Source organism: Charadrius vociferus, unplaced genomic scaffold, assembly GCF_000708025.1.
Source record: "Charadrius vociferus isolate BGI_N301 unplaced genomic scaffold, ASM70802v2 scaffold56, whole genome shotgun sequence".
Lineage (NCBI taxonomy): Eukaryota > Metazoa > Chordata > Aves > Charadriiformes > Charadriidae > Charadrius > Charadrius vociferus.
Genome location: NW_009649057.1, coordinates 3,296,209 through 3,324,206, shown reverse-complemented (window position 1 = coordinate 3,324,206; position 27,998 = coordinate 3,296,209). Strand labels below are relative to the sequence as shown.

General features: G+C 52.8%; 1 protein-coding gene across 1 annotated transcript in view; it reads right to left on the bottom strand.

Moving 5' to 3' along the window:
• The window catches only part of ASTN2 (astrotactin 2), a 321,046-nt gene that overhangs the window by 6,987 nt on the left and 286,061 nt on the right, over positions 1-27,998 (bottom strand). Inside the window, exons 20-21 of the mRNA XM_009888090.1 lie at positions 27,751-27,892; positions 1,074-1,174 (exon numbers count right to left, since the gene is read on the bottom strand). Coding sequence (XP_009886392.1) covers positions 1,074-1,174; positions 27,751-27,892 — 243 coding nt within the window. The remainder of the gene's footprint in view (positions 1-1,073; positions 1,175-27,750; positions 27,893-27,998) is intronic.

The following is a 27,998-nucleotide window of genomic DNA, read 5'->3' as shown; positions in this document are numbered from 1 at the left end:
CTGCCAGTGGCCTGGGGCTGCCTGCAGCAGGGTTGAGTGACCTGGGGAGCATTTTGCAATTCCTCAGGCTAATCCTGCAGCCAGTGCTCTGCACGAGTGGAACAGCCCCAGAGACTCCAGCAGTACTCCATGAAGGAACGGGAGAAGGAGAGGAGGAGGGCTGCCAGCACAGGCCGACGCAGCCTTACCCTCCCAGGTAGGGCAGGAGAATATGACACTGTTGATAACAATGTGGTACTTGAGCCAGAAATACAGCACATCATCGTTGCGGGTATCTACTAGAGCAGCTCAGCTGTATTAAACAATAGGGCGCATCTCTGCTGTAGAAAAAGATCTCTTTTTGGAAAGGAAAAAAAGCACAAAATCCCATTTCCCTCCTTTACTTTAGTCTCCTGTTTGCTCATTTTTCCTGGGAACACTTAGCAAGAACATGAAGCAAAGCATTAATGAAAACTTTCATTGGTGTGCTTTTCAAAACGGAAAGCAAACCAGAAAGAAAACAGGTAAGCTGCCTTTCATCTAGAGGAATCTTTGTAAATTTAAAAGCAGCAAAGCGCTCTGGGAGTGAGAACAAACGGGATTGGTTTCAAAACTGGAAAATGCAAACGTGCAGAAGTGGTTGGGCTTCTATCAGTGTTTCGGTTTCAGAACCAAACCAGCTGCCACCAGCATCCTTTTAAACACCCGGAGCTGCCAGTGTCCCGCACCGCTCACTGCCCCGGCACAGCCTCTCTTGTTTCTGCAAGAGGAGATCTCTTTTTCCAGGGGACGTGTGTCAAACGCACGTTATCGGCTCCCACGGCCGTGCACAGGGAAGGATGCCATGGCGCTGTGTGGCACGGGACCAGGGGTGCCACCAGCTGCCCAGCCGATGGGACTTTGCTACTGGACACTCTTGCAATTTGTCACCCCTCCCCAGATTAATATCCCTGTGCCCGTGGGTGAATTTACAGGAGCCTTCACACTGGGAGAGGAGGGACTGGAGGGGCTTGAGGGAGTACAATGAATACAGGAAAAGCAAAATTAGTAGGAAATGTCTTCTGTTGTGGAAAACGAGGCACCTCAACACTGACCTTCTGCCTTGCTGTCATCTACCAGCGGGCAGGCTGTCCTCAGGGTGACCGTGCTCAGCTCTGAGTGTCTCCCTCGCGTATCCACTGCGTAGAGGGTAAATCTGGAAGGCAGGAAGGAAAAGGAAAATAATGTCTTTATCCCTCAGTCCCACACCGCCAGGTTGTTATGGGAACCAGCCTTCACAAGAGAAAGGAAAATGTGGTCCAGGCTCCCATCAGCCAGTTTTGGCATCTCAAGGAGACGTGAGACGATCTCGGGCTTAGAGCAGGAGAGCACCGAGGGAAAGGAGCCAGGGCCATGGGGACAGGCCACCGCGTCCCCGCGCAGCATCTGCAGAGCTGCATTTCCTCTCCCCTGGCCGTCCCTGGGAGCTTTGCGGGGCTGTGCCCTGATGCCACCCGACTGCCAAAGGATGCAAACATCTCTGGGGCTGCTTTGCCAGGCACCAACACGAACGTAACGCTGCAGCATTTGCAAGCCGGGCTCCTCTCCGGCCCTCCTGAGAGCGGAGCAGTAATTCCTGCCATAAGCAGGCTCTGTGCTGACAAGCGACAGCTCGTACACATCCTGCGAACGGCCCTTGAGGTTGTTTTCTCCCTCATTTCCTCACCAGGGTGGGGTTGGTTAAAGGGTGGGAATGATAATTTCACACTTGAAGCTAATGGAGAGCATCTGACAGTAAAATACGGCTTTTGTGCCGGATGAAACATTGAATAAACAGGCTGCAGCTGCATGGGATGTCCCGGGATGCTGAGCTCAGAGCCCTGGTCAGAATATCAAAGCTCCAAAATGAGAATGCTTCTTCGCAGCAGGGGCGACAATCTTCTGTCCACTCTCCCAGAAGGCATCGGTTCATATTTATCACTCCGAGCCAGGCATGGCAACTCGAGCTGGCTTTGACAAAGTGCAGGAGCTGGCTTGAACCCCTTGGAGGTCTGAGATGCCTGGTGGCATGGTACCCAGGTCCCGAGAAATAACACAGCCCCACTCCTTATCCTAAGGTAAAACCAAGCAGCTCTTGCAAGCGAGTGCATAAAAGCGGCTGAAGCTTAAATGGGATTGAGACCCTGGGGTATGTTTACTTAAGGAATGGTCCGAACTCCTCAGCATCCTTAACGGGGACAGAAGCAATGCCTCCCTCTTCCTCACCCCCCGCATGAGCACCGCCAGCCCCGCTCTCTCCTCCCTGCCCGCCCTGCGCACCCCACATGCGGCTGATAAGAGCTTGACATTTGCACGGTAGCAATTCCCAGCACAGGACATATTCTCTCAGAGCAATTAGCGTTAGTTCCTTAACAATGCTTGCTGTCTGAAAGGATGCCAGCAGACTGCCAAGGAACCCACTTGTGTGTTGGGACAGCTCCCATTTTCACAAAGCTGGGGCATGCAGGGGACGCACACGCTGAGCTCACCCAAGGAGATGCTATTTAATTCTTTGGCATGACATCATTTTCCTTAATTTACAAGGAACGTTGCTCAGAGTGGGAGCATCTCAGGAAGGACGTCCGCAACTGTGCAACTTCACAAGTACCACACACAGGCTGTTCTCCCGCTATAATTAAGGGACAGCAACAGAGCAATAGGGTAATACTGAATTCAGGGCAGGACTCTAACTTCAGGGCTTTGCATCCCATCCCAGCGGTGCCACCATCCCTCCTCCTCCCGTCAAGAGACGAGGGGCTCTCGGTGAGTAGGGAGTCTCCTGCTGGGTAAGGTGCGTGTCTCTGCACCTTGGCAGCATGAGAGTGCTCTGAGAGTCTCTGCATGGCAGCAGAGAGTTGGGGCTGTTCAACCTGGAGAAGAGAAGGCTCTGGGGAGATCTTATTGCGGCCTTCCAGTACCTAAAGGGGCTACAGGAGAGCTGGGGAGGGACTTTTCCGAGGGCATGGAGTGACAGGATGAGGGGGAATGGCTATAAACTGGAAGAGGGCAGGTTTAGATCAAACATTAGGAAGAAGTTTTTCCCTGTGAGGGTGGTGAGGCACTGGCACAGGTTGCCCAGAGAGGCTGTTGAGGCCCCATCCCTGGAGGTGTTCAAGGCCAGGCTGGAGGTGGCCTTGGGCAACCTGGGCTGGTGGGAGGTGTCCCTGCCCATGTCAGGGGGTTGGAACTCAATGATCTTCAAGGTCCCTTCCAACCTAAACCATTCTATGATTCTATGAATCCCCCTCTTTCCAGGTCCAGAAAGCAAAAGCAACAGAGGCACCCGGTGTTGGGGGGGATGACCTGAGCCCCAGCAAGACGAGGAACTCTGCAGCGGGAGAGCTGGGCAGAGACCCCAGGAGTCCTGCTGCCTGTCCAGGAGCTCGGCAGCAGTGGACAACGCTCTTCTGCTCATCAGCATAAGCACAACACGTGGTGAGAGGGCTTAACAAGCAGCTTACTGCTGCGAGGTGATCTCCATCCCCACCCCGGGGTCACTCGCTTAGCCACAGCGGCTGTGTTGCTGTGTTTTCCTTTTTAAATGGGTGAGCAGAGCTAATGCGTAACCTCTGCTCTGCCCGTAGCGGCTCAGTCAGCAAGGCTCCATTAGCTCTGAGGCCACCAGAGCCAGAGCACTTTCCTTGAAAAACGGCAGACTTTTATCAAAACACAATTGTGATATTCAGCAATTAGTGCCCACATCGCCTATTCCATGGCCACTAGGGTCAGGAGGGAGCATCTCTGCTTGGCAGGGTGTTAAAGCACATCCAGCCATTTGGGTGATGTTAGAGACCTGCATTGGCTCTTTGGCTGCACTCTTCCCCTCTGCCCAGCACACACAGGAACAAAGTCACTCAGCTGCCAAGAGCAAGAGCATCTGTAGTGGTCAAGCCTGGGTTAGAAAATACATCAACAAACAAGTCCTTCACTTCATCATTTTTTTTTTTTTTTCAGAAGATGTATATAAAAAAATCACAACACAAATGGAAAAACATCAGAATCAAAGTGATTTTGATCTGGTCAAAAATTCCTTTTTGAGAAAAAAAAAAAACCAAACTGCTTTACCTCACCTGAAACCAGTCCTCTTTCAAAAAACCTTAGAGGAAAGTTTTTCATTTCCATTCAATCTGAATGAGATGTTTTGGAATCAGCACCACTAAACTCGGCTCTGGTGGAAGCTGGCAGTACGCAGCCCACTGCACCTCTCCAGCTCCTTCCAACAAGTGATCTCAGAGGGTTTTTGCACTAATTATGGTCCAAGAGATCACCCTGAAGTACTAATAGCTCTGTTTTATCAATAGTAAACAGAGACATACGGGGTGAAGCATCATGCCCTGGAGAGGCTCACTGACATGAACAGTTTGGAAACTCAGGAGATGATGGTTTCCAACCTTGTTCTCAAACCACTTGACCACCCAGCATCTCTGCAGCAAAACACTTTTCTGGTCAGTTAACGGCACTGCACAGAGTGCTGGGCTTTATTTGTTCCCTTTATTTCCAGAAACAGACAATTAAGAGAAGAGAGTGCAAAGATGTGCGGCTCAGTGTAAACCCGGCACTACCACGCAGCTCCTGCTCACCACGTCCAAGAGCAACCTCCAGCAGATGCAGGTGAGGAGCCGCCGGCAGGGATGGGACCAGCCTGGGACCCAACAGGGCACAAAGAGGGCAGCAGGAGGAGAGGGACCACCACCGCGTGGGAGGGATGGGGAGGTCTGCATGGCAAATACGGGGAAAGCTGAAGTGAGCGTGACTGAGGCAGGGAGCTACACAGAGCACGTGGTGGGCTGGAGTCCAGCTTTGCAACACTACGCGCAGAGGCTCCTGCCATACTTACATCTACACACAGCGTTTTGGGCTAAGGACCAAAACAGGCAGCATCCCCACTGATGACGATAGAGCTGCACCTGATTATGCCAACCCTGATAATTTAAGGAAAAAAAAAAAAAAAAAGGCCAAAGTGGTTCTGAGCATTTTGCCCAAGGCAGAGGATCTCTGGGGTAAAGCCAAAGCCAGAAACAAAAAGGTCCCAGACCCCCCCACCCAGTGCACGAGACCACTTCAGACAATCTGGAATGCCATATGGTAGCTACGACCTGGCAGAGCCTCCTTCCTAACCTGGAGGTGTTTTGTTTAGCAATAAACTTTCCCCACAATGTTTTCTCCTGTTCTCCCTGTGCTTTCCAAAGGAGCTTGGGGCTACCTGCTACTGCCTCACAGCTGATCATCTTTTTCACCTGTGCCCTCAGTAAGATCACAGACGAACACTTGCTTTTCTAGAAATACTAAGATATATTTTGCTCAAAGTGGTTCCAAAGAGCATTTCACCACTGGAAGCACATACGCTTTTGGCAGAGATGAGCCCCTCCATGCCTGGAAACGCTGCCACCGCTGCAGCAAAACACAGCTGATGATGTCCTATAAAGTAATGCCGCTTAAATGTTTACTACTAAATTCAAACCTACTGGGACCCGAAGGAACTTTTAGAGAGAGATAGAAAGCAATTAACATGTGGCCTCAGGAAATGTCAACACCACCTTCCTCGTAGATACCCCACCCAACGCTGGCTGCAGCCTGGATTTTATCACTAGGCTCAAGATGCTTCTTGGGGGAGGAAGAGAAAGCGGAGGGGGGTGTTAAAGCTTCGGTTCCTGGAACCCAATGATTGTGGAAGATCATCAATTGCATTAAAAAAAAAAAACAAACCCAGAACAATATGTTTCTATCTTTTCTCAATGCAGAGAAAAAAAGAACGCAAAATACAAGATTCTAAAGGCACGAAACTGTAAGGCTGAGAATGAAACCCCAGAACGTGTTATTTATTTATAGACAACAACATCGGCTCATGTTTTTTTAACTCCCTGTCACGATGCTCATGATGTTTGAGTGCTTTGCTCATGATCCTTATTTGCGAGAAGGGAGACAAGGACTTCTGCGTCTGACCTTCCTTAGCTCGGCGGCTGATTTCTTTATATCCTACAGCGATACCACACACATTTCTGATCTGTCTTGTGCCCTGCTCTTCCTGAAACCTTTGTGCTTGTGCAGCTGCTCAATGAGATGCCGTACCGCAAATGAGCTGCCTGGGCTACAGAGAAAAGGGTCCGATAAGGAGTCCAATAAGCACTCCTGCCAAATTAATTGGGTGCCGATGAGTAGCTGGCTGCATCCAAAAGCAATGGCTGTGTGGCAAACCTGGGCTGCGCCACGGGGATGTAAATGAGGGACGGGGCAGAGGCGCTGCTCCAGAGCCCAGCATCACGCAGAAAAACGGTCTCATGCTTTCCAAAGTGGTGCAACCAGGAGATGCTCTTGCCAGCAGGGCTCGGTTTGAGCTTGGCTGATAAGCCCGGGCTTGGCGGCTTGCTCCTGCAGCCACGAGACTCTACTTTGCTGCTGGTTCCAGGAGCTCAGTGCAAGGCAGACCTGGCCGGTGTCACACACGTGGTGCGATGGATTTGCTCTCCCCTGGCAGCGTGGGTACCACTACCCGTGATGCTGAGCATGAAAACACAAATCCTGACCTGGCTGAGGTCGCATCACCTCAGTGTTACACACACGTCCTGCCGTCACCCTCTGGGCGGTCACGGCTTACCCGTCCCTTCCGCACAGCCCGGGGTCTCTGGGCTCACACGCAACCAGCGCCGCGCCGCTGAGGCTGGTCCAGCGTGCTGACACACACAAACATCACACCCCTGCTTTGCCAGCCCTTCTCGCTTCCTGTTCCAGCTGAAAAACAATTTGGAGGCCTCTGTTTAAAAGCCCTCGGTGGACCGGCTCTTGGCAATCCCTGCCTCCCCCCTCCCCGGTGATCTCAACACGGGGACCGGGCACGAGGGACCCGGGGCCAGCGAGGCTTGACTGCGCCTGGACGCAGGCACGTGCGGAGTGGGGCGGCCAGGAGCGGTGCCACGAACACACATGGGTCTGAACACACTCCTCGCACCCAGCACCGCGCACGCCCTTGTGCTGGGGGACCCATGAGCAAACGCTGTCCTCTCCCAGTCTCAGTGCCTTCAGCTCCCTGACACCAGGGTGAGGGGCTCCCTGGAGGCAGGGAGGTTGAGACGGTGCGGGTGTTTCTTTGTCCCAATACTCACAGCAGAGCATCAGTCTGATGAGCAGCCACAGACCTTCACCTCAGCATCTCCTGGCTGCTAAAAACATCAATAAATTTACAGAAAGAGCTTCCCTGAAAGACTATTCTTGCAAGGTGGGGGAGCCCAGGGGTGCTGCGGGGTGGAGCGGAGCTGTGGGTGTTTTACCCCCAGCTGCATGCCATGGGGTGTGCGTGGTCCATGGGGCCACAGGGCACCCACCCACCCCTGTCCCCACACCCTGGGCTCGTACATCTCCCGCCGAACCTCCCATCCACTGTCATTGATGGCCACGGAGCGGGAGCGGGGCTTGCTGGCCAGCAGCAGCCTGGGCAAGCACGGGAAGGGGGGGGGGGTGGTGTTTAGTGCAAGCATTCCCAATTCAGAAACCATTACAATTTAGAAAGAAATCAAATCAAATAAAAAGCAGTCCGTCCACACAAGCCACAGGAATGCAGCTTAGCTTATTGGTGACTCTGTGATTTGAAATAATTAAGAAAGGTAAATGAGAACAACACCCCCACCCCTCCACCCCCACCCCCTGGTCTCTGCGGCAAATACCAAGCAGAAAATGAACAGGGAGAGGTTTTGGGAAAGAGAGGATTTCTCGGTCTATTTGCCGGCCCCTGACTTCAGGCGGATCGCTCATGCCGTGCCCGTGGCGCCAGACAGCGAGGTGGGCTGGTACCCCAGCACGGGGCTGGCCACGCTGCTTCCCTACCACCGGCCCTGCTGGAGGTTTGGGATTTGGCTATGATTTATGGGGCAGTGGACATCCTGGTGCTGTTCCCCCAGGGCAGGCACCGTCATAAGCATTACAGCAATCAGACGGTGCCGTTAGGGCATCTGAAGCCCGGCAGGGCTGGGGACAAGGGGCTGTGCTGTGACTGCGGGCTCGGTGCCTGCTGCACGCTGGGGAGAGGCACCGAGGGAGGCGACACCAACCTGCTACCACCACCCAGCCAACGGCCGCTCACGTATCATACATCTTCTGCAAAAGGGCCGACGTCTTCAGTTTTGCGTTGCCATCATTTTTGGCTCTGCTTCTCCACAGAGAGGAATACTTGCACATACTTCAATAAGGAAACAGTGGAGAGTGCCATCTTGAAAAAAACCCCATCTTTTAGAAAGCTCTCCTCACAGTTGCACCACCCAAGAAATTACCTTTTATAACTGTGTTTCTTTTAACCATCTGTGATAACTGACCCTGCTCCCATCAGCGTGACGGAGGGACAGGTTAGCAGCAATGCTGGTGCCACGCCAGCGTACCCCAGCTTTGCTGTTAGGCGCACACACGAGGCTGTCAGTAAACTGTTCTCACAATTCACACCTTTTCGTCCAGGACAGCAAATGCTGTGAGACTAATCGTTATCCTTCAACAGATGCCTCCCAACAATAGCAGACCACAGTTGTCAGATGGAAGGAAATAAATGTACCTGCCACAACGTGTCTCGGGTGTCTGATGCCTTTTGGAAGCGTATAAACCGGTGCCCATCAAATACTCCTGGCAGCAGGAAGAGCACAGGCTGCTCTGCAGAGTAAGAGGCTGCTTGTTCAAGGAGACCTCTGGAAAAGGGCGGAGGAGACCTGATTTCGCAGACAGTGAGGGCAGGCGGAGCAGCGGTGGGGTTGGGGACAGGCTTGCACAGCCATGGGTCCATGTCTGCTCTGTGGCAACTCCAGGAAAGCCACCCAGGGTTATCCTCACTGCAAGGTTACCCTCCGCTGCAGCTGATGCCACATCCATGCTCAAACCCACTGACCTGAGAGCGTGGTACTCCTCACGGGAGCTGCCAGGGAGGAGGGCAGGACCCCTTAACGCTGCTGCATTACAGGGGTGCAGTGTGGGACGGTGCCACTTTGGTGTCACGGCATCCCCCCGCTGTGCTCGTCGAGGTGTTCTGCAGCACCCGCTGCACGTTACGGCAAACCCCACAGCTGCCACGCATCCCCGCACGACGAGAGACAGACACGAAAGTGGTATCAGATGCCTTCCAACCCGGCACCTGGGTCTGTCTGAGGCAGCGGCTGCTGTCCCCTGACAGTGGGGTGGCACTGGGGAGGTGACAAGAGGGAGGAGAGGCTCACAGGAGGCTGCTGAGCATGTCTACGCGCACGGTTGATCCCCAGGTAGCACGAACGAGTTAGAGCTGCTGGAGTCTTATCAGCTTGAGAGCTGAGGGATGGGAAGATGCCGCCCCGTGACTTTTGGCACTGAAATGCTGTCTCCGCACGGCACTGGGTCAGCTTACTGTGCTGCTCCAGATCTCCTAGACTTGCCCTCCGTCACTGAGCTACAAGGCCACGGAGAGCCAAAACCTGCTTCAGGCAAGGTGTGAGCGCTGGTCCCCCCCAACTCCCCGCTGCACGCCTGAGCCAAGCTACCGCGCAGATTCGCTCTGCTCTCGCTCCTTACAGCCCTTCATCGACCTCTTTTTTTTTTTTTTTTGTTTCAGATCCCTGTCAGACAGGATCCAGAAAAAGGATGAAAGGAAAAGAAAGAAACAAATTAAAAATCCTGACCATTTCTTGCTACTGCCTGGATCCACTGCCTCTCTGCTAGAGAAATCCCTGGTAGGATGTTCACCCTCCCAGCCTCAGCTGCAACATCTCAATTTCCCGAGATTTCCCTCGAAACCCTGTCGATAAACCCCACCAGAGCAGCGATTCCTAGTACCGCCGTGGCTGTGAAAGAGGGCCTTGATACACAGGCCACCTTCTGTTCCCTAGAGCCCTGCTCCTGAATGATACCTGTGTTGGAGCGCCAAGATCCCACAAGGAGCCCCTTTGCCAGCCGGACACCTTGCAGGAGGCAGTGCCAAGATTGCCTTCGGCAAAAACGTGTTTCGCTGGAAATGAGGGAAAAACGCCAGCCGGTTTCAGCAGGGCCACGGTTTCACCCAGAAGGTGCAGCACGGGCAGCACAGCCCTCCTGGCCCAGGGCGCCTTCACCATCCCAGGGCACCACCCGTGCCCCCTGTCCCCCCCCTCGCCCTTGATAAGGTTTCTGTTTCCCCAGTACATCCTTTCAGGAGCAGCTTTACACCACTGATGAAGGAAGAGCAGAGCAAGCTTCTCTGGAGAGAGGGGCTGCACAAAGCTTCTAAGGGAGAGGAGATGTGGTTGAGAGAGCAACTCCGTGGCGTGGCAGCAGGACAGCACACCCAAAAATGCCTCCCTGACATCACATAACATTAAAACAGCCTGTGTTGCAACCCTGGGGCTCTAGCTCCTAGGCACGCTCCAAGGAACAAGAAGTCTTGGTCATTTATTAGCTTGAAGATGTCCAGTAGACCCTTAGCGTGTCCCACGGGGACGGTCCCTGAACTCCAGGAACAAGACGATGGCAGAAAAAGCAGGGTCACTGTGGAATTAGCAGCTTTGGGGAGGAGGGATAGAGGGTGTTCAGGGTCCGTATTTCTTGGCAGTTGTGTCCTTGCTTTCATCCTGGGACATGGTTTAGAAGTGGGCCTGGTAGAGTTAGATAACTCTTGGACTTGATGATCTCGAAGGTCTTTTCCAGCCATAACAATTTTATGATCCTGCTGGCTGTGATGATGAAGATTCAGAGATGTGCTTATAGAGGCAACGCAGCAAGAGCTGGCCCAGCTCTTCGCAATCACCACGGCCTGTCTCAGGGCTTGGGGCAAGGTGGTCTGCTCCTCTGCCGGGCAAGGCCAGAGAAGATCCCAGGTCACCCAGGATGTGAATCCTAATGTCCCTTGGTGGAATGAAGACCAGAAGGAGGTGGTGCTGAGCCACTATGGGCTGGTGCTTTTCTCTCCACAGAAGCAAAAGCAGCTTGTATCAGTCTGTCATGCACCAGAGTCCCTGTTCTGCTGGGACTCACCAGGAGATCCCAAACAAAGGCCCTGGACAAAGGTCAAACGAATTGCCTCTGACTTCCCGTGCTGCTGGAACAATTCCCCCCGTGCCACGGCTCAGACTGGCGCCCGAGGCTGCACATCCCAGGGGCTGGTCCCACTCCAGCTGCAGAGCATCAGTGAGAGCTGGTGATGGATCGAGCTGCCCTGGGTGCAGCACGGCCAAGGAGGGCTTTCCCCAGGCTGTGTGTCCCACATGTCCCTCAGGTCCTGCCACAGCCTTCCCACAGGCACCACAACACCCATTGATCCCTCCAGCTCTCCACAATCCGCCCCCATTACCCACTCTGCTCCCAGGGCCAGGGTACCCCTGGGCAGCACCCGCATCCACTCTCCCTCCTGCTGCAGTACCTTCTGCTCTCCTCTTAGTGCTGGCACAACCCAGCCCTGTTCCCTCAGCCACAGACACCCCAAAGCCTCCAGCCCTGGCTCCGCGAAGGTTACGTGTTTAGGGCTTTACTCTGAGGTTTTGCCTGTCTTCTTCGCACGGATCTATGGGTGGGTGGTTTCCTGACTCATCTGAAAGCATTAGTCCTGCCTGCCGGGTGGGCACACATCACTTCAGTACCTTCCTTGGGCTGCTCCTGGGATGGCTGCTGTCCTCCTCCATGCTGAGACAGCAGGGCCCGGGGAGGTTGCGGCTGCAGGAGGCGAGAAGGCTGCTCAGAAGGAGAGAGGGAATAAATCAAACTCTTCCTCCAGTTGTGCCAGGGAGAAAGGAGAGACGAGCGAGGCCCTGGACCCCTGCAGTGAGCTCCACAATGGAAATGTTCACAGCTAACCATACCAGCCGTTCAACCTACCAACGCTCTGCAAAGCTTGGCCATCGCCGGCCCTGGGGACGTGGGGGGAGAAGAAGGTTGTGACCCTTGGCAAATTGGGAAACATTTGCCCCTCCCAACCTCACAGTCACTCTAAACAAGAACCAGACACTCCACAGTTTGCTACCCCAGGAGATCCCCTTGGAAGGGCTTGTTCTCATCCTCCTGGGGGCTTGGCTTCCATCTGGGCTGCTGGTTGAAATCCAGCCCAGGCTGGTAGCGACTTCAAAAGGCAGTGTCATCCGAGGAGTGGTGGGTGGTCCACCTCAAGCGAGTCGATGGCTGACTGTTCTTATATAAGCCACCACAATACGGCCTCCTGCTCAACAGCCTCAGAAGAAAGGCGAAGGGCTGCACCGGCCGCAGGGAGCGGAGCCTGTCCTCTGGTCCCTCTGGTGCCGCGCGAGTCACCTCAGTGAGCTGGCACAGGGGGGGTGGTCATGCACCCCTATGAGCAGAGGCCGTCGATCTATCTATCTCCGTTGGGTCTGTCCCCAGCACCGCTGGCCAGCCCGAGCTTCACCCTCCGCATGAAACAAAGCAAAAACAAAGCACGACAACAATACCGGCACACAAGGGAGCGGCTGCGCTCGCAGCATCCCCGGCAGCATCCAAATGTGCCAGCCTCCGAGCGAGGGGCATCTGCGCCCCCCGCCGTGCTGCGGGAGCCCCAAGGGCAGCCATGGGGTCCCTGCGACTGCCCCGCAACCCCGGCACGGGGCTGGTGCCGGGGGGGCAGGATGGTGGCAAGGAGGGGATGCTGCGTGCCAGTGAGCCCCGGCAGAAGGACGCCGGCCAGGTCTGCGGTCGCCGCTGCCCGCTGGCTGCCCCCCGAACGGAGGGAGGACGGGGCGAGGGGCTGGCAGCGGGCAGGAGGTTCTCACAGCTCCAGCAGCAGACAGGGAGGGCGGAGGGTAGGACGAGTTGGGGGGGAGATAGGGGGGGAGCCTGAAACAAATAATAAAAACAAAATCCCAGTAAGCACGTTAGAATTCGTTTGAAGTGCAGAGGAGCTTTCAGGCAGGGTTATGTACATCTCCCAGCCCGGCGTGATTTACACATTCCTCGCAAGCAAAGGAATCTTCCCTCAGCCCTGAGCAAGAGCCCTGCTACCCCCAGCAGGCCTCCACCGGGACCGGAGACCCGCCGCCCTGCATTTCGGGAGTGTTCCTCGGCACTGCGGTGGCCACGCTTGCGAGCGTGCGGAGGTGCGGAGGTGCGGAGCCAGCCCTGCTCTCCCACAGACGCTGCTCCAGAGGCATCGCTCCCCACAGGTTTCTTCCTTTGCTTTTCCCTCTGCGTGGAAGGATTGCAACTCCCACCAGCTTTTCCCCTGCAGCTTGAGCCAACACACAGATCCTCCATCTCTGCTCCACCAGCCCAGGTCCAGGAGACCTTCTGACCACTATGACCAGCCCAGGAGACTTTCTGTGTTTGATGGTGGGACTTGCCTTTGCTCCTACACCGTAGCGTCATGCCTCACCACGACTGCGCTCTATCCTCTGGGTGTCGATGGAGAGGGGCAGCCTGGCCAATGTCCCCAGGCTGGCAGCAGTGCAGCAGCTGTGCTGCTCACACATCCCGAGTGAACCAACCCAGCACAGAGGACGGCGTTTGGACAGTCTCTTGGTTTGAGCACTATGTGATCTCCGCCGAGTTACTTTGCCCCTATTTTTGTCTCATGTTTTTCACCCAGGAAAGACATCTGGGGAAGGAACTTCCTTTTCCCAGAGGGATGCGCAGCACCGAGCGGAGCAGGGGCTTCTGAGCGCTGGTCGATGCTGCAAACGACCAGCACAGCCATGCCCTTGAGTTAACGTTCAGAATAATAACTCATGGCCAGTAGCAAATCCATCCGGCTCTCCCCATCTTTCTTTTCTTTATGTTTTTTTTTTTTTTTTTTTTTTTTCTTTTTTCTTTTAAACCCTGTTGTTATTCTCAGTACTTCGTTGGTGGCAGGGTGGGAAGGATTTTTGTAACACATTCACGTACCATTGGGACTCACTCCCAATCCCGTCTGGTACAAGAGATTGCACAAGAGAGAGAAACAAACGGGGATGAGGAAATGCGTGTTTATGAGAGGCAGCGCTGTCATCGTGAGCAAGGGACCCCCCGCAAGAGAGCCAGCCTGGGAGCCAGTGGAGAGTTTCCATTCTCTCCTAACACTCCATTCATGCCTCGTTTCATACCTCCCCGGAGGCTCCGCGACTGGCCGCAGTCCCACAGCACGGCGCAGGACTCGCAACCCCCATGCGCCGCCTTCCATGATATTTGTTGTTGGGGAGGTGGGGGGGGTGGTGGTGAAGGGAGAGATGTTGTTGTCTCATAAAGATAATGAATTGAGAAAGAGCAGTGCCCTTTGCTGTTGCATGCGCTCCTTGTTTTCCTCCCGCGGTGGCGGAGCGGGTCCTCCCTCCTGCATCGCCCAGTGCCCTCCCCTCGCCCAGCGCTGCTGCCCATCCTTGCGGGGCTTTTTGTTAACACCCACCACGGAGGCTTGCACGGGCCTTCCCCGCTCGGTGTGCTGCGATGAGCATCCTCCTGACCTGATCAGGAACCCTCCGTATAATCCAAACCACATTGCTGCCTGATTGGCTACAGTCAGCAGTAAATAACCTTGACTGCAGCGGTCTGGAAGAGTGAGGGATCCTATATCACCGTTATTAATGATTTAGGATCATACATAGTTTGCAGATGACACGGAGAGGGTCTCATCCCTTGCTGCTTCCCGCTCAGGCATCTTCTGCAGGACAGTCCCTACCCCGTCTTGCTTCAGATGGCTCTAAGTCAAAGTCACCCGGGTGACAATTACTCCTGCCCGAAGCTGGTGTGCACGCAGGGAACGGCGATGGCTGATCTCCGCACTCCCTCCTGCACTGCAGAGCTCCCAGCGATGGGGCTCCCCCCATGCAGACCGGTGGGGGATTAATAAAGCCAAAACCAATCGCCCACGCACACGTACTGCAACTCGCTTGGGTCCCTCTCCCTTCTGCTCCTGCAAGCCCCCTGCCTCCCCCTCCCCTTGCTCCGCACACCTCAATTTCATTATCTCCGATCTTGAGCTGCCTATTACATGCTTTTTGCCAACATAAATATTTAATCCCAGTGCATTGCACAGAAAGGCCCTTGTGGAGTTAATACTTCCACTCATGTTTCCACTTGGAAAACAAATCAGCGTGTGGCAGTGCCACAGGTACAAGCCAGGGACAGAGCCCAAAGCTGGAGGTGTTCTGCATGAGCTCGGGAACCATCGGGGGTGACGCAGGTGGGCTTCACGCCGTGGGGTGGGCTTCACGCCATGGGGTGGGCTGCACTGGGGCAGCTCTGCATGAGCAGCCATCAGGAGGGTTTGGATAGGCAACGGAAGAGCCACAGGGATGTCACTGCAAGCCTGGTGGTGGTGGAGCACGGTATGGGGTACACTGCCAAGGGGAACTCGAGGTGTAGCGCTTTGTTGGGCTGCACCAGTATTTAGGATATTCCATCCTCTGCAGTGCCCTTGGTGGAAAACCCTCCGTAAAGGGTTTGTTTCGCCTGCTAGAGCATGGGGCTAGCCAGCCCCACGACCACCCGCTGCTCCCCACACGCACGTCCACAGGCATCCTCAACAAGCATCTCAAACCACACCTGCACACCCCGAGGTTATTTAGGTCAGGATCTGGCCATGATTTCACCTCAGAGAGGCTACAGGATAAGGATTATGGGATGGTGGGTTTATGGGGCTACAGTAGCACTAAGGTATACGTTCCTGCTGCTGGTACAGGACAGACCCCCAGCAAAATGAGGTGTCCCAGCCCCCCATAGAGCCAAACCCATAAACACCATGGACAGAAATGCACACCGGTCCTCATCCATACATCTCCATACATCTCCGGTGCGGCACTGACAAAGGGCAGCACCCACGGGGATGCAGCACCGCAAAATGTACATGAACCTAACAAACACCCCAAACCCAGAGGGGAGAAGCAAAAGAAGCAGAGAGGACAGAGAGGTTGACACTGGTAGTGCTGGTGCCTGTCACTTGGGTAAATATGCTACAGCTGCAGCAGTGCCATGAAGTTTGGATTTATAAGATTACCCCAGGAAGCTTCAGGTCCTCACCAGTCCCCTCCATAGTGCCTTGATGGGGATGAGACCAGTTGGGCAGGCAAGACAGGGATAAGATAGAGTCCTTGCTTCTCTCTTGGTCTAGTTTATGGGCATAAAGTGTAGAGTGCCGCATTGATGCGACCCTTGCGCATCATCCTGGACTTGCTCTGAGACAACTAAGCTCACAATTAAGCAAGAAGAGGCTGTTACTAAGACAGCAGCTTCCACTGGAGAACAAGGCTGCCCAAGCCAGGGACACGCATCCATCCTTGCCCATGCAGGACTGATGCTCCTGCAAAGAAGGGAGATGCAATGTAGGGCCAAGAGTACAACTTGTGGCAGCTCTAATGGCTTGAAATCCTTTCCCTGTCACAGTGCTGACACGTCAAAGGGCACTGAAGAAGCATTTTGGTTTAGGGTGCTGCTTCTGAGAGGATCCCCCAGCAGCCTAGGGTCCCAGAGACACCCCAGCATCCTCCGCCACATGTGAGAAACTGGCACAAGTAGAGCCTCTGGTGCGCAGGATACGTACTCCCCCCATCCCTTGTCACAGAAAAGCTGGAAGACTGACATGTTGCAGTGATGTAAACCAGACAGAAAGAAAATACGAAAGTATCCCAGTCCGGCGGCAGGCCCTTCTGTTTGGGGTTGTGCAATGAGATTAAGAGCTGAGGCTATTTCCATCACTGCAGAGTGGTGGGAGATGCTCAGAAGGAAGGAGAAAACGATGCCAGGGGCTGGCACGCTCCAGAGGTAGCTCAGGTTGCTGCTGCCGTGCGCTGCCCTGCGGCTTCCCCAGCAGAAATCAAGAGGGGAGAAGATGGAAGGAAAGCAACAGACCCTGATTCAGGGGTATGGCAGCCCAGAGCTGAGTCAAGGTAAGCACCCAAGCCCACCCCACTGAGCTGCCTGGCTGGTGGCCCCAGGTGTTTGGGCAAATGTCTACCAGTGAGCCAGCACCGAGCTCCCTGAACGGGGGCTCCCTTTGCAGCCCTTCCTGCCAGGGCAGCGGGTCTCCGCACCCAGCTCCAGCAGCTCGTCTAGTCAAGACAGGACCCTGCCCCACCACCCCCTCCATCCACCACCCCCTGAACAGAACCGCAGCCCTCAGACCCTCCTTCTTTTTTTAGAAATGTTTAAATTATGACATAAGCTTTGGCTCCGAGGGTTTTCAGTGAAAGCCAGGGTATTTTCTTTCCCCTTTTCATAACAGAAACCATATTGCTGTATAATCGAATTTATCTCATTCCTGATGAGGGAAGTGAGTCTGTGTGCGAGGTGACCAGGACCGATGAGGGTGTGTGTGTTGGGAGCAATCACTCTGAAGATGCTCAAGGCAAATATCCTTGGCAGTACGAGGTGGCATCAGACTGGGGAGACCAAGCCGAGACCAAGTGGGCCGTTGGTCCCCTGCGGAGCACTAACTGTGGCAAGTCCCATCTCACCACGTAGATGCCACCTCTGCAACCAAGCAGCTACTTCTTGGCTTTCTCTCCCATTTTATCTTACGGTTCTCCTCACTGTATAGGAAACCTAGCAAAGGCTGTAGCTCAGGTTTAACACGTTTGTTTTACAGGTGGGAAAACTCAGGAAGAAGCAGCTACTTTGAGGTTACTTGCTAACCTTGAGCGTCTCCATTTTACACTGATCTACTCTGGAGCAAATTCAGCTGAAGCCAACAGGAGCTGTGGCTCTGCCAGTGAAGCCTTGAAGATGATGCTCCCAAAATGGAGATACCTGAATTCACTGGCTACTTTTGCAAACGTCGGTTCTTCAGCAGGGATTGGCCACCTAAGCACTAACATAACTTGAGACGGGCAATAAGGGCTGTGAACCTGTGAAGCTGAGGGATTTGTAAAGCCTCAGGACTGAAAAAGGTCCCAACGCATGGGCACTCCTGACCAGTCCACTTTTAAGCATAATAGTTAAGGAGCAGCAGTTGCAGCGGAGAAATTGCAGGCCATGCCCTACCACGCTCCTGCTCCATCACCTGACCCCAAGGCTGCCGGAAGTCTAGGGGAATAACTCCTCCCTCCCACACTATGAAGATGGGACCCGCAGAGAAATGCCCATATGCACTCAGTATCCTCAAACCAGGAAAATACAAACAAACTCCTCTTGCAGGGGGGAAACAATCCCAAAACCCAAGGAATAAGTTAAAGGTCACTTGAGATCTACTGGAAAGCAGCTGAGTTTAGCAACCGCCTGTGCGGGGGCTCCGTCACTGTGCAGCTCCCCCATGACAAACTCCCCGCAGCTGGGAAACAGCCTTGTCCCGCGACCTTCGGGGGGAGAAGGGGTGGCAGAGCTGGAGGGGCTGCTGTGTGCCGATAAAATCCAGTGTGGCACCACCAGGAGGTGGGTGCTTACAGATGTAATGGTCCTCACAAGCCAAAGATTAAAAAAGAATTAAAAAAAAAATAGAGAAAAAAAAAAGGAAAATGAAGATAACAAAGCACTGAGACAAGGCTGGTGAGAGACTCTCTGTGCTGTTGTTGTTACAAGAAAAGGATGGAGTGGGATGTGCTGCAGGTGTCCTTTGGAAAAACGAAACAAAAAAAAATGTTTAAGTAGTTTTGTGGACGTGCAGGCCATATGTGAGACATGCACATTGCTGGTCTGGGCTGGGACAGATGTGGCAGGTAACGGCATCCAAACTTTGCCTCTAGAGTGGGGAGGAAAAAATGGGCAGGTAGGATCAGTTTGTGGCTTATCTTTTTATTTGGTTCAGCATCACCTTTTGGGCCCAGTATCTCAGCTTTTGGGACCTGGGGCCCCATCCAGAGTCTGTCTGAGCTGAGTTACTCCATGGGCTGTGGGTTTGGCTTCAGGCAAGACCTGCGGGGGCAGTGGTATCTGAACACCTGAGCACCAGAGCAGCTTGTCACATCCTGGGTCGGGGCAGCCCCAAACACAACTCCAGGCTGGGCGGGGAATGGCTGGAGAGCAGCCCTGAGGAGAAGGCCCTGGGGGTGCTGACTGACCAGAGCTCAGCGTGAGGCAACAATGTGTGATCACAGCCCAGAAGAAGCCCATACCCTGGGCTCATATTAACATGCTGGGGCTGAAATTAATTCACAAACTACTTACCTAATTATTTTTCTGAGTTACAAACATTGGTTTGAGTTTAGAGAACAGAAGAAGACGCCTTTTCTGTTCTGATTTCCAGCAAATGGGCTAATCTTCCAAAACATGATACACAACACGTTTCTAAGAAATATCTTAAACCAGAGGAGAGAAAGAGTTTGATCCTGAGCAAATTAAAGTCAGGAAACAGACATGCCTGTAAGGTTGGGGTGGTTTCAAACCAAGTGCCCTCTTCTTAAAGATTAAACATCAAGAAGAAGTTTTGCACTTTAACAGGTTGCCCAGAGAGGTTGTTGAGGCCCCATCCCTGGAGGTGTTCAAGGCCAGGCTGGAGGTGGCCTTGGGCAACCTGGGCTGGTGGGAGGTGTCCCTGCCCAGGGCAGGGGGTTGCAACTCAATGATCTTCAAGGTCCCTTCCTACCTTGATTCTATGGGCTTCAAGGTCCCTTCCATTCTATGATTCTATGATCCTTCCTGGGCATATCTATGGATGCAGCTGAGCTGCTTTTGGCCACTCCGTAAGGCTAGAATTACCCTATTAAAAACTTGTATTGCCTGCAGGTTAAGCTGCTACTGGACGCAGGGAAGTAGTCAAAGGGGGAGGCAGAAACATCCCATCCAAACATCTAAGTGTTGGCTAGTGAAGCATGAACCCACACGTGGCAAATCCAACCATCATTTTGCAGATACAAAGTCTGCCTGGGGTGTACGTGAGCTACCCAGCCACAAAACAACGCACAGCGGAGGGACAATCACCCCAACAGCGACCTGAGCCGACAAGCATCACCAGCACTGTACCTATCTGCTAGTAAATGAAGACTCAGATTCATCACTGAACATATGTCCTACGTATTATCGCAGCTGAGATATCTGCTGAGATTTGTGAGGCAGTTCATTGTATACCACAAAAAGCATATTCCTGATAACTTCAGGCAGTAGCAGCTAGTGCTGAACTTGCGTTTCAGCTGGAATTTTTTCTCTGTGCAGCTTTAAACGCTTTATCCTCTCATTTTCAGTGTATGTTAGAGATCTTCATACACAGCTGGGATGTTTGTCACAGACGCTGTAGTCTCTTACTGCTGTTCAAAGATGTGAGACCACTGATGTGAAAAGGACTTTGGAAAATCATCGTTTCACATAGAGGGAGAGAGAAGGACATGGGTGAAGTGACATGTTAACTTCTTCAGTGAGGTGCAGTATAGCCACAATGCCATATTAAGACTGAAATTTACCCTTTTTTTTTCTCATTCTAGGTTGGCCTTTCTATTGAAGGTACATGTTATGCTTTTAGTTCACGGAATCTAAGGCACGGGCTCCGATCCTGCTGCAGCCCAGCCCTGCCAGCCCAGGCTTGCACCCCGCCTGATACCCCCTCGCTCTCCTCTCGCCTCGGCAGAGAAGGTGTAAGGCCACGGAACCGCCACGCGAACGCGGCCGTGCTGCGTCTGGCTTGGGCCAGCTCGCACGCAGCCCGCTTGGATGCCTCTGCGTCACGTTTGCCCATCATTTAAATTCCAGGATCCGCATGGGCAGAGCTTGTTTTTTGGGCTGCGCACACCCCAGGCAAGACTGCAAGCAGGACCCGCAGCCGCGATGTAACAGTGCCTCTTTGTGTCAAAGCCCCGGTGCTGCCCCCCACAAGGCCAGCCAGCATCGCTCCTGCTAAGCGCCCGGGATGGAGATGCGGCGTGGGAGCTTCATCTGCACTCTGGTGACAGAGGGGAAACTCCAGCTGGCAAAGCGGCATTGCCCGCTGTCTCTAGTACTGTGCAACAAAAAAAACCCCAAACCCAAAAACCAACAAAAAAAGTCATTTTCCTGCCAGATTGGCTTTGCTGGGGAAAAAAACCCCACACCAACACACTGAGAACGAGAGAGAAGGGAGAGTGTGAGACACCGAGCCAGCCAGCAGCGTTTTCGAGGGCACGCCACAGCTTCCTTGACGTGACCCCTCAGGTACCTTGGTCCCAGACTGCATGAGGAAATTAGGAAGAGGAGACCTTACTTTTTTGCAGGAGGCGTTGCTTAATCGCCTGACCAAAATAGCAATTCTCTTAAGTGCTGTTCTGAAGTGGGGCTTACGTGAAGCGTGAGCAAGGGCATCCCTGAGCACTGCTCAGCTCCACCCCACCGAAGAGCTTCAGGCACATCACATCACCTCTCCCTGCCTCAGTTTCCCTCACTAGGACACGGCCAACAAGAACAAAATGGATTTTCCCTTCTCACCCATTTCCCCCCCTTCAAGATAAAAGAAACACCCACTCCAAGCAGTGAATTCCCTGTGTCCTGGAAGGGGAGAGGGTTCAAACCCCACTGTAAGAATCAAATCAACATAGCCCTCAATTTTCATGAAAAAGGTACTCTATGCCATGGATACCTGATGAACAAAACAAATGACTCCAACGCAGTAGCGCAGTGGAGCTTTTTCTGGCTTAGAGGCAAATCAGAGCCAGCAACGCCTGTGTTGATATTTATATCGCATCTCTTGTGCTCGCTCTCCCATTAGTCAATGAGATAAGACTTGGACACAGCTAAGTTAGTGGCATTAGTTTTCTACACACTCAGAAATAAGAATACTCTCCAAGTCCATAACTGTAATGGGTTGGTGATAGGGGATTGGTGATGGGGAAAAGGTGGAATTGCAAAGGTCCATTTGTCTACCAACAGATGAAGAGGCCAAACTCCTCCTCTCCACCACATTACAATTTCCAGGAAGAATCCTATATTCATACACCCCCACAGCTGTGATACTCTACACAACAACCTGACCATACCACCCTGTAAAAGGGGAGATTTAGACGAGATATTGTGAAGAAATGTTTCCCTGTGAGGGTGGTGAGCCCCTGGGGCAGGTTGCCCCGAGAAGCTGTGGCTGCCCCATCCCTGGAGGTGTTCAAGGCCAGGTTGGACGGGGCTTGGAGCAACCTGGGCTGGTGGGAGGTGGCCCTGCCCAGGGCAGGGGAGTGGAACTAGGTGATCTTCAAGGTTGCTTCCAACCCAAACCATTCTATGATCCTATGGCTCCTCCTCCTCCTTGCTCCCCCACTGCCCGCCTTCCTCCAGCCACCCCCAGAGGAGCAATACGAATGGGTCTGGACCCAGCCAGCTTTGGTGTTCGGATGCTGGGAGTTTTTAGGACAAAACCCAGAATGTCATTTCAATCCGGATGTCCTGAGGAACGGGTGGGGAGGAGCTGGCTGTGGGAGGCAACAAAGGCTCTTCTGTTCTCTTTGTGGCATTACGTATGAGCAGAAACAGACAATTTGGGGAGGATAACCTTGTCTTTCCAGTGAAAAGGAGAAAGATGTTCACATGCTTGGCGGATACTAGGGAAGAATATTCCACTGAGGTCAGTGGATAGGTACCTCCTGACTCCTGATCTGTTCCAGGTGGTAGGCTGGCAGTCCTGTTCCAGGACTCAGGCACAAACCCAACTTTTAGAAGGGTGATGGCAAATGGTCGGTACAGGAATATTGCAGCAGCACCTGGAGGCCCCGATCTGAGTCAGCCAGGGTGGGCTGTACACAGAGATGGTGAGAGCGAGCTTAAAACCTGAGCTTATAAAGAGAACAGGCAAACAGATGAAGATGAAAGTGAGAAAAGTGATCTGCTTAAATCACTCAGTAGAGCAAATGGCAAAGTTGGGAAGAGCCTCCAGCACCTTGACTGGCCATGAAGAAAGCATGAGTATCTTTTCCATGGCTTCTACACATGTTCTCTCCTAATGTTGGAAACTTCAACAAGAGCCCAATGCACAGGACTTCACTAATATCAGCAGAGACTATCTCCTTCTGCTGAGCCCCTGACCTCCCTGTACAGGCTGTCTTTCATGGGGCCAGCCCACCTTCACTGTGGCAATATCCACACAGCCCAGATGGGCCCGGACAGCTCGATGCTGGACTTAACTTCAGCAAAACCACATCCATGCCAGCATTTGGGCAGCTTGGTTCTGAAGCAATCCTAAACTGCTGACGAAGGACGAGCCTGCGTTTGGAGCACAGGCCCGGGATTTAGCAAACGCTTGTTCAACTCCTGACTTGCCTTGTTTGAGCTTCCGCAAGCCGGGAATGCCTGAGAAGAAACTACAGCCATACAGCGCTCGACTTCAGAAGAGGTGGATTCAATGAAGCAGCACAGCTCCTGTGCACACAGGGGACTCAGCCAAGGGCCGCAACAGATGTGTTTTAACCCATGCCACTGAGCTATTTGGGATCTGTCTCCAATTGCTCCAGTGCTCATTCACGTGTCTTCCTGACGGAAGACCAACAATAACAATTAGTATCATATAAGGAGCAGCGGACTGCTGCCAGCATTAGCACACTCTCGAGCACCAAGGGTTTCCATTCCACTTTTTATCCCAGCTATGCATAAGGCAGAGGTCAGTCAACATTAATCAGCCTTGTTCTGGGCCAGCTCCTCTAGCACATTCAGCTTGCTGAACCGCAGTCGCTGTCTGTCCGTGCTATGATGGGTTCCCCCTACTCAATGCCTTTGCCTCTTTCCTTAGGTTTGCCAAAATACAGTACATTCACTGTTCGCCAGCATATGATGACAGAGGCTGAGCCTGGCCATGCTGGCGATGGCCTCCAGACCCTACACAGGGTGACGTTGGCTGGGCAGGTCTTGGTGGGTCTCGGCTGTGTATGGGAGCCTTGTGTTGTCATGCTGAGGTCTAACTGAATCCCCTTCCATCTGATGACAATGCCCCATCTTCATCCCCTAGGAAAGGCTTTCCACCTTTCCGGCACTCCTGAAACGCGTTCTCCCAGAGCCTTTGGGCTGGCTCAGGATCACCCTGGCGAAACCCTATCTGAGCCAGCAAAGGGAATGCAAATTTGAGGCTCCTTCTCAGCACATGAACACACTCCAAGGAAAGGCTCTGGAAGGGATCCTGATGACTTCCATATTATTTCCAGTAAATTTAGTGCTGATTCTTGGCACAAATACCGGAAATGAATAGGCTAGGTCAGGAATGTAAATAAAGTGAAACATTGGGATTTAATCTAATCTATAATTATAGTATCTGTGGCGCAGGGAAGAAGTTGGTGTGTTTGCACTGCAGGTCCATTGAGGAGCTGGAGGGGGTTTTCATTTCCCATTCCAAAATTTCCCTTTTTTGGCTGAGAGATACTTGGTGTCTCCCCAAGTATCTGAAACGAACGTGCTGGGCTGGCAAAGCCGCTTTCCAGCCGCCGATCAGGTACGGCTCAGCGAAGAGGCATCCCCAGGCACTCAGGGAACAACGGGGTGAGAAGCTGAGATGGATGAGCTAGCGCGATGGGCGAGCTGGGCTGAAGGCTCAGGGAGGCTATGGGATGCACAGAGGAAGCTCCTGTCTCCACGGCAAAGAGATCGGTTGGATTTGTAGGGTGCTGAGCTATATAGGGGCCATGAGAAATGTAAGCTCAGTCCTTCAGGCTGAGTTTGACCTCTGAGACAAGCCAGAGCTCCTTCTCTTGACTGGTGCTTGGTGCATCACCAGTGCCTGTCACAGTGTGCTGCTCCCAAGCTCCCAAACCATCAATCTGATTGGCATTAACTGCTGTCCGGACCGGCTGTTCCATGCAAGACGAGCACTTAACAGACACATAGACATCTCTCCCACTGCCTTCCTCACCCCATCCTCTTCCAGATCCACCCGGGAGGAAGCCTGACAGACTGCTCTGCTCTAGGTGACCCCGGGAGAGAACCATCCCCTCTCCTGTGATGCATTTTGCAAGGACTGTAAGACTTCTGTTTTTGAAGAGCTTAAACCAAACTTGACAGTCTTCAGGGACCATCCTCAGCGTCCCTGCGCACATGCACTCGAGCACATTCACATGACTGCAGCATGAATCCCCCCGCCCAGGCACCCAGGCCTGACAGAGCAGCAGCAGTGTCCACGAGCATATGGAGCACATGCATCTTTGTTGACATGAACTACTTTCCCTCCGAAAACCCTCCGCACAGGGACTAGCACCTCAATCCCAACGTACTACATGCAGGGGAAAGAAAAGGGCTGACAGGCAACATACTTTCTTCGGACTGAAATTGCAAAGGACAAAGAAATTAGTTCTCCTTTTGTTAGTTTATGTTTTGAAATTACAGAAGTCTCAAAAGCAGAGGAATCAATCAGAATTTGTTTATTTGTTTGCTTGTAGAGCATTTTTTGGTTTTGTTTTTCATACTCAAGCCCAGCTTTGATCTCAGGCTGGTAGTACTCCAAAAGAATGGTCAACAGCAGAGTGTAATTGCTGTAGGTACTACAGAAGAAAAAGGACAAAATATCTGACACATTTACAGAGCAGAAGAGACCGCCACGATCTCACAGTCTCCTCTCTCAGTTTACGTGACACCCTTGGACTACTGAACAAGCAAAAGCATTTGCTTTTAAGAGCTCTGATGCTGCAGACTGTGTGCTCACCTAACAGCCTACAGAAGAGCACAGGTCCCTGCTGAGTTGCTATAATCAGGATTATGCCCAGGCCAGAGCCTTCCAAGATAGCTATTCTTCCAAAGAAACAAATGAAACAAGCAGAAGAAATTCAATTTAAGGAATGACCCTGTGCCCGTGTTTCTGTTGTTGTTTCGTCTGCGCGGGCTCAGAACAGAGTGTTAGCCTCACATTTCACTGTTCTGGCTTTCTTCACGCTGTGTTGCAACTGTATGGACATCTGAACACGAGGAACATATTTAATGTGTGTGCCTACGTATCTGAGAATGCCCAGATGCTAAGCAAACGCTGGTTAGGTCCCAGGTTGGAGCAAATGTGTGTGTGTGGTGGATATACATGCATCCACGTTGAGCATCAGTCCACGCAGGCGTGCTGGGGCATGCAGCGGCAGATGCTGAGGAGGGTGTGCTGTAGTGTGTGTGTGCACACACGTTTTTTGGATGCCCAGGAGTGTGGGTCCATGCCCCACAGGTGCCAACACGGACATGTGTCCATACATCTGCACTTAAGTGTGTGCAGCCCTGGGAACGGTGCGCCAAGCCCTGCTGAGCATTAGCTGAGGGACGGAGCCAACACTGTGCATCACCCCAGGGCCTGTCCCCGCAGAAGGATGAGGTCCAAAGCTCCTCGATGCCAGGGGACCGATGCCCGCTGGCTGCCTGCAGCCATGGCTCCCCACAAAAAAAGCTACTGTCCCTCACCCAGGAGCATGCACAGAGAGCAGGAGCTGCCCACAGCCACCCCCAGGACACAGGGCATCGCCGACCTCTGCTTACCCCCTCTGTGGCAACGTGCCTCACCACCCTGAAGCAGAAGCCTGGGTTTGACCAAAGAGATGACAAAACCCTGGACAAAGCTTTACGCCTTCCACCCAAGACTCTCCCAACTCTTTACAGACATCAAGAATTAGATCACAGAGCCCCTAAAGCAACGGGTGAGTGCAATTATCCCTGCCCGGCAGATGGGGAAGATGATTTGGCAGCCCGGGCTGCCCAAGAGCCAGACCTTCTGGCTCCCAGCTCCGTGTGTTCACCTCGGCAGTAGTCTCCCCATCAAACCCAGCGGCTCTTCCCTCTCCCAGTGCCCCTGGCAGCCGTGAGCCGAACGGCTGAGAGCTCACAACCGGCCGGTTTTACGGGCAGCGGGTTATTAGCGAGCTCTGCGGTTGCTCCGGCCTCTCCCTGGCACCTTGTCAGGGCAGCCCAGTTCCCAGAGATATTAATAATTATATTTACGTGTTGTACTTATTTAACAGGAAAACATTTAAAATTATTAAGTGGCAAGAGGTATCACTTGGAACCCTCTACTGGACGCAGCCCTGCTCAAGAGATGCGCAAATAAAGGCTTCTCCTTCTTCGGAGGCTGTCAACATACTTAATGGGGGGGGGAGGGCGAGGCAAAGGGAAAGTATTAATCAAGATCTTTAAAAGTTCTCGCTGACAGACCATTTGCCAGCTCTTGCTTTAAATGCTTTTGTGGTCCCATAAAAAGTTTCATTACTCACTACAAAATGTGTTTTAATTATTACAGTCACTCTGACATTAAGCCCTGGGTGTTTCTCTCTTGCTTACTCTGTCTCTCCTCCGCCTCCTTGCCTTTTTCTTCTCTTTTTTTCTCTCTTACTCTCCTGACTCCTGCTATTCCCCCACCAAGACAGAGGATGCCCTGACTCACAAGCCAGGCTGAAGAGCCCAGACCCTCCCCAAACCATACTGAAGGGGAAGTTAATACTCAGATCTTGAAATTATCCCTTTGCTTTGGACACTAATTGCTCCACAGGATTCAGTCACAAAATCCAATCCCATGTGCTCAAAGGATATCTCAGGAGAGTCAAGTAAGTGAACAAGAAGATCAGGAGAGGCGTGGCCAGCCATCCCTGCAGAAGTGACGGGCAGATGGATTTGGTGTCTCTGATCCGCTATACGCGTCCTGCTAATACAAACAGCAACTTACACGAACAACCCCTACCACGCTTTTGACATCTGGCTATTTTGGTCCACCAAGCATTTGGCAACTTGCTTCAATCTGACCACATTAGCTCAGTTCACCCACGAGAGACAACCCTGTCCCACCAGGCACGGGCCTGGAAGCCCAGCATACCGAAAAGGAGAGTTATCCCAGTGGAGTCTCCCACAGATGTCCAGTGCCTCCCGTGCCGTACCGGCAGACACTGGTTTTCCATTTCACTAGCTGAGGTGAACACTCAAAGCAACAGGAAGAGTTTCATCATTTCTCCAGTGTCTGGTGGAACACGGTGCTAACCAAAAAGGTTAATAACAATAAAATAACAGTACTGGAGGTCCCCCCTTGCCCCCAGCACTTCCCCACATGCCTCTCCTTACTTGTACAGACCATCTGGTTCCAGGCACTTGAAAATGACTGAATAGAGGCTGGTTTCAGGAACATCTCCATGGCTCCTACCCGCTGCCACACAGGAGGTTGCAAGGCCAGAAAGCAAATCATCCGCAAAGCTCAAGGATTCTCCTGGAGAGCAAAGAGATGAGCAAGACCAAAACATCAGTACAGGCACAAAATTATTGCTGACCATTTAAAAAAAAAAACACACTGTAGGAACAACTCTGCACAGGCT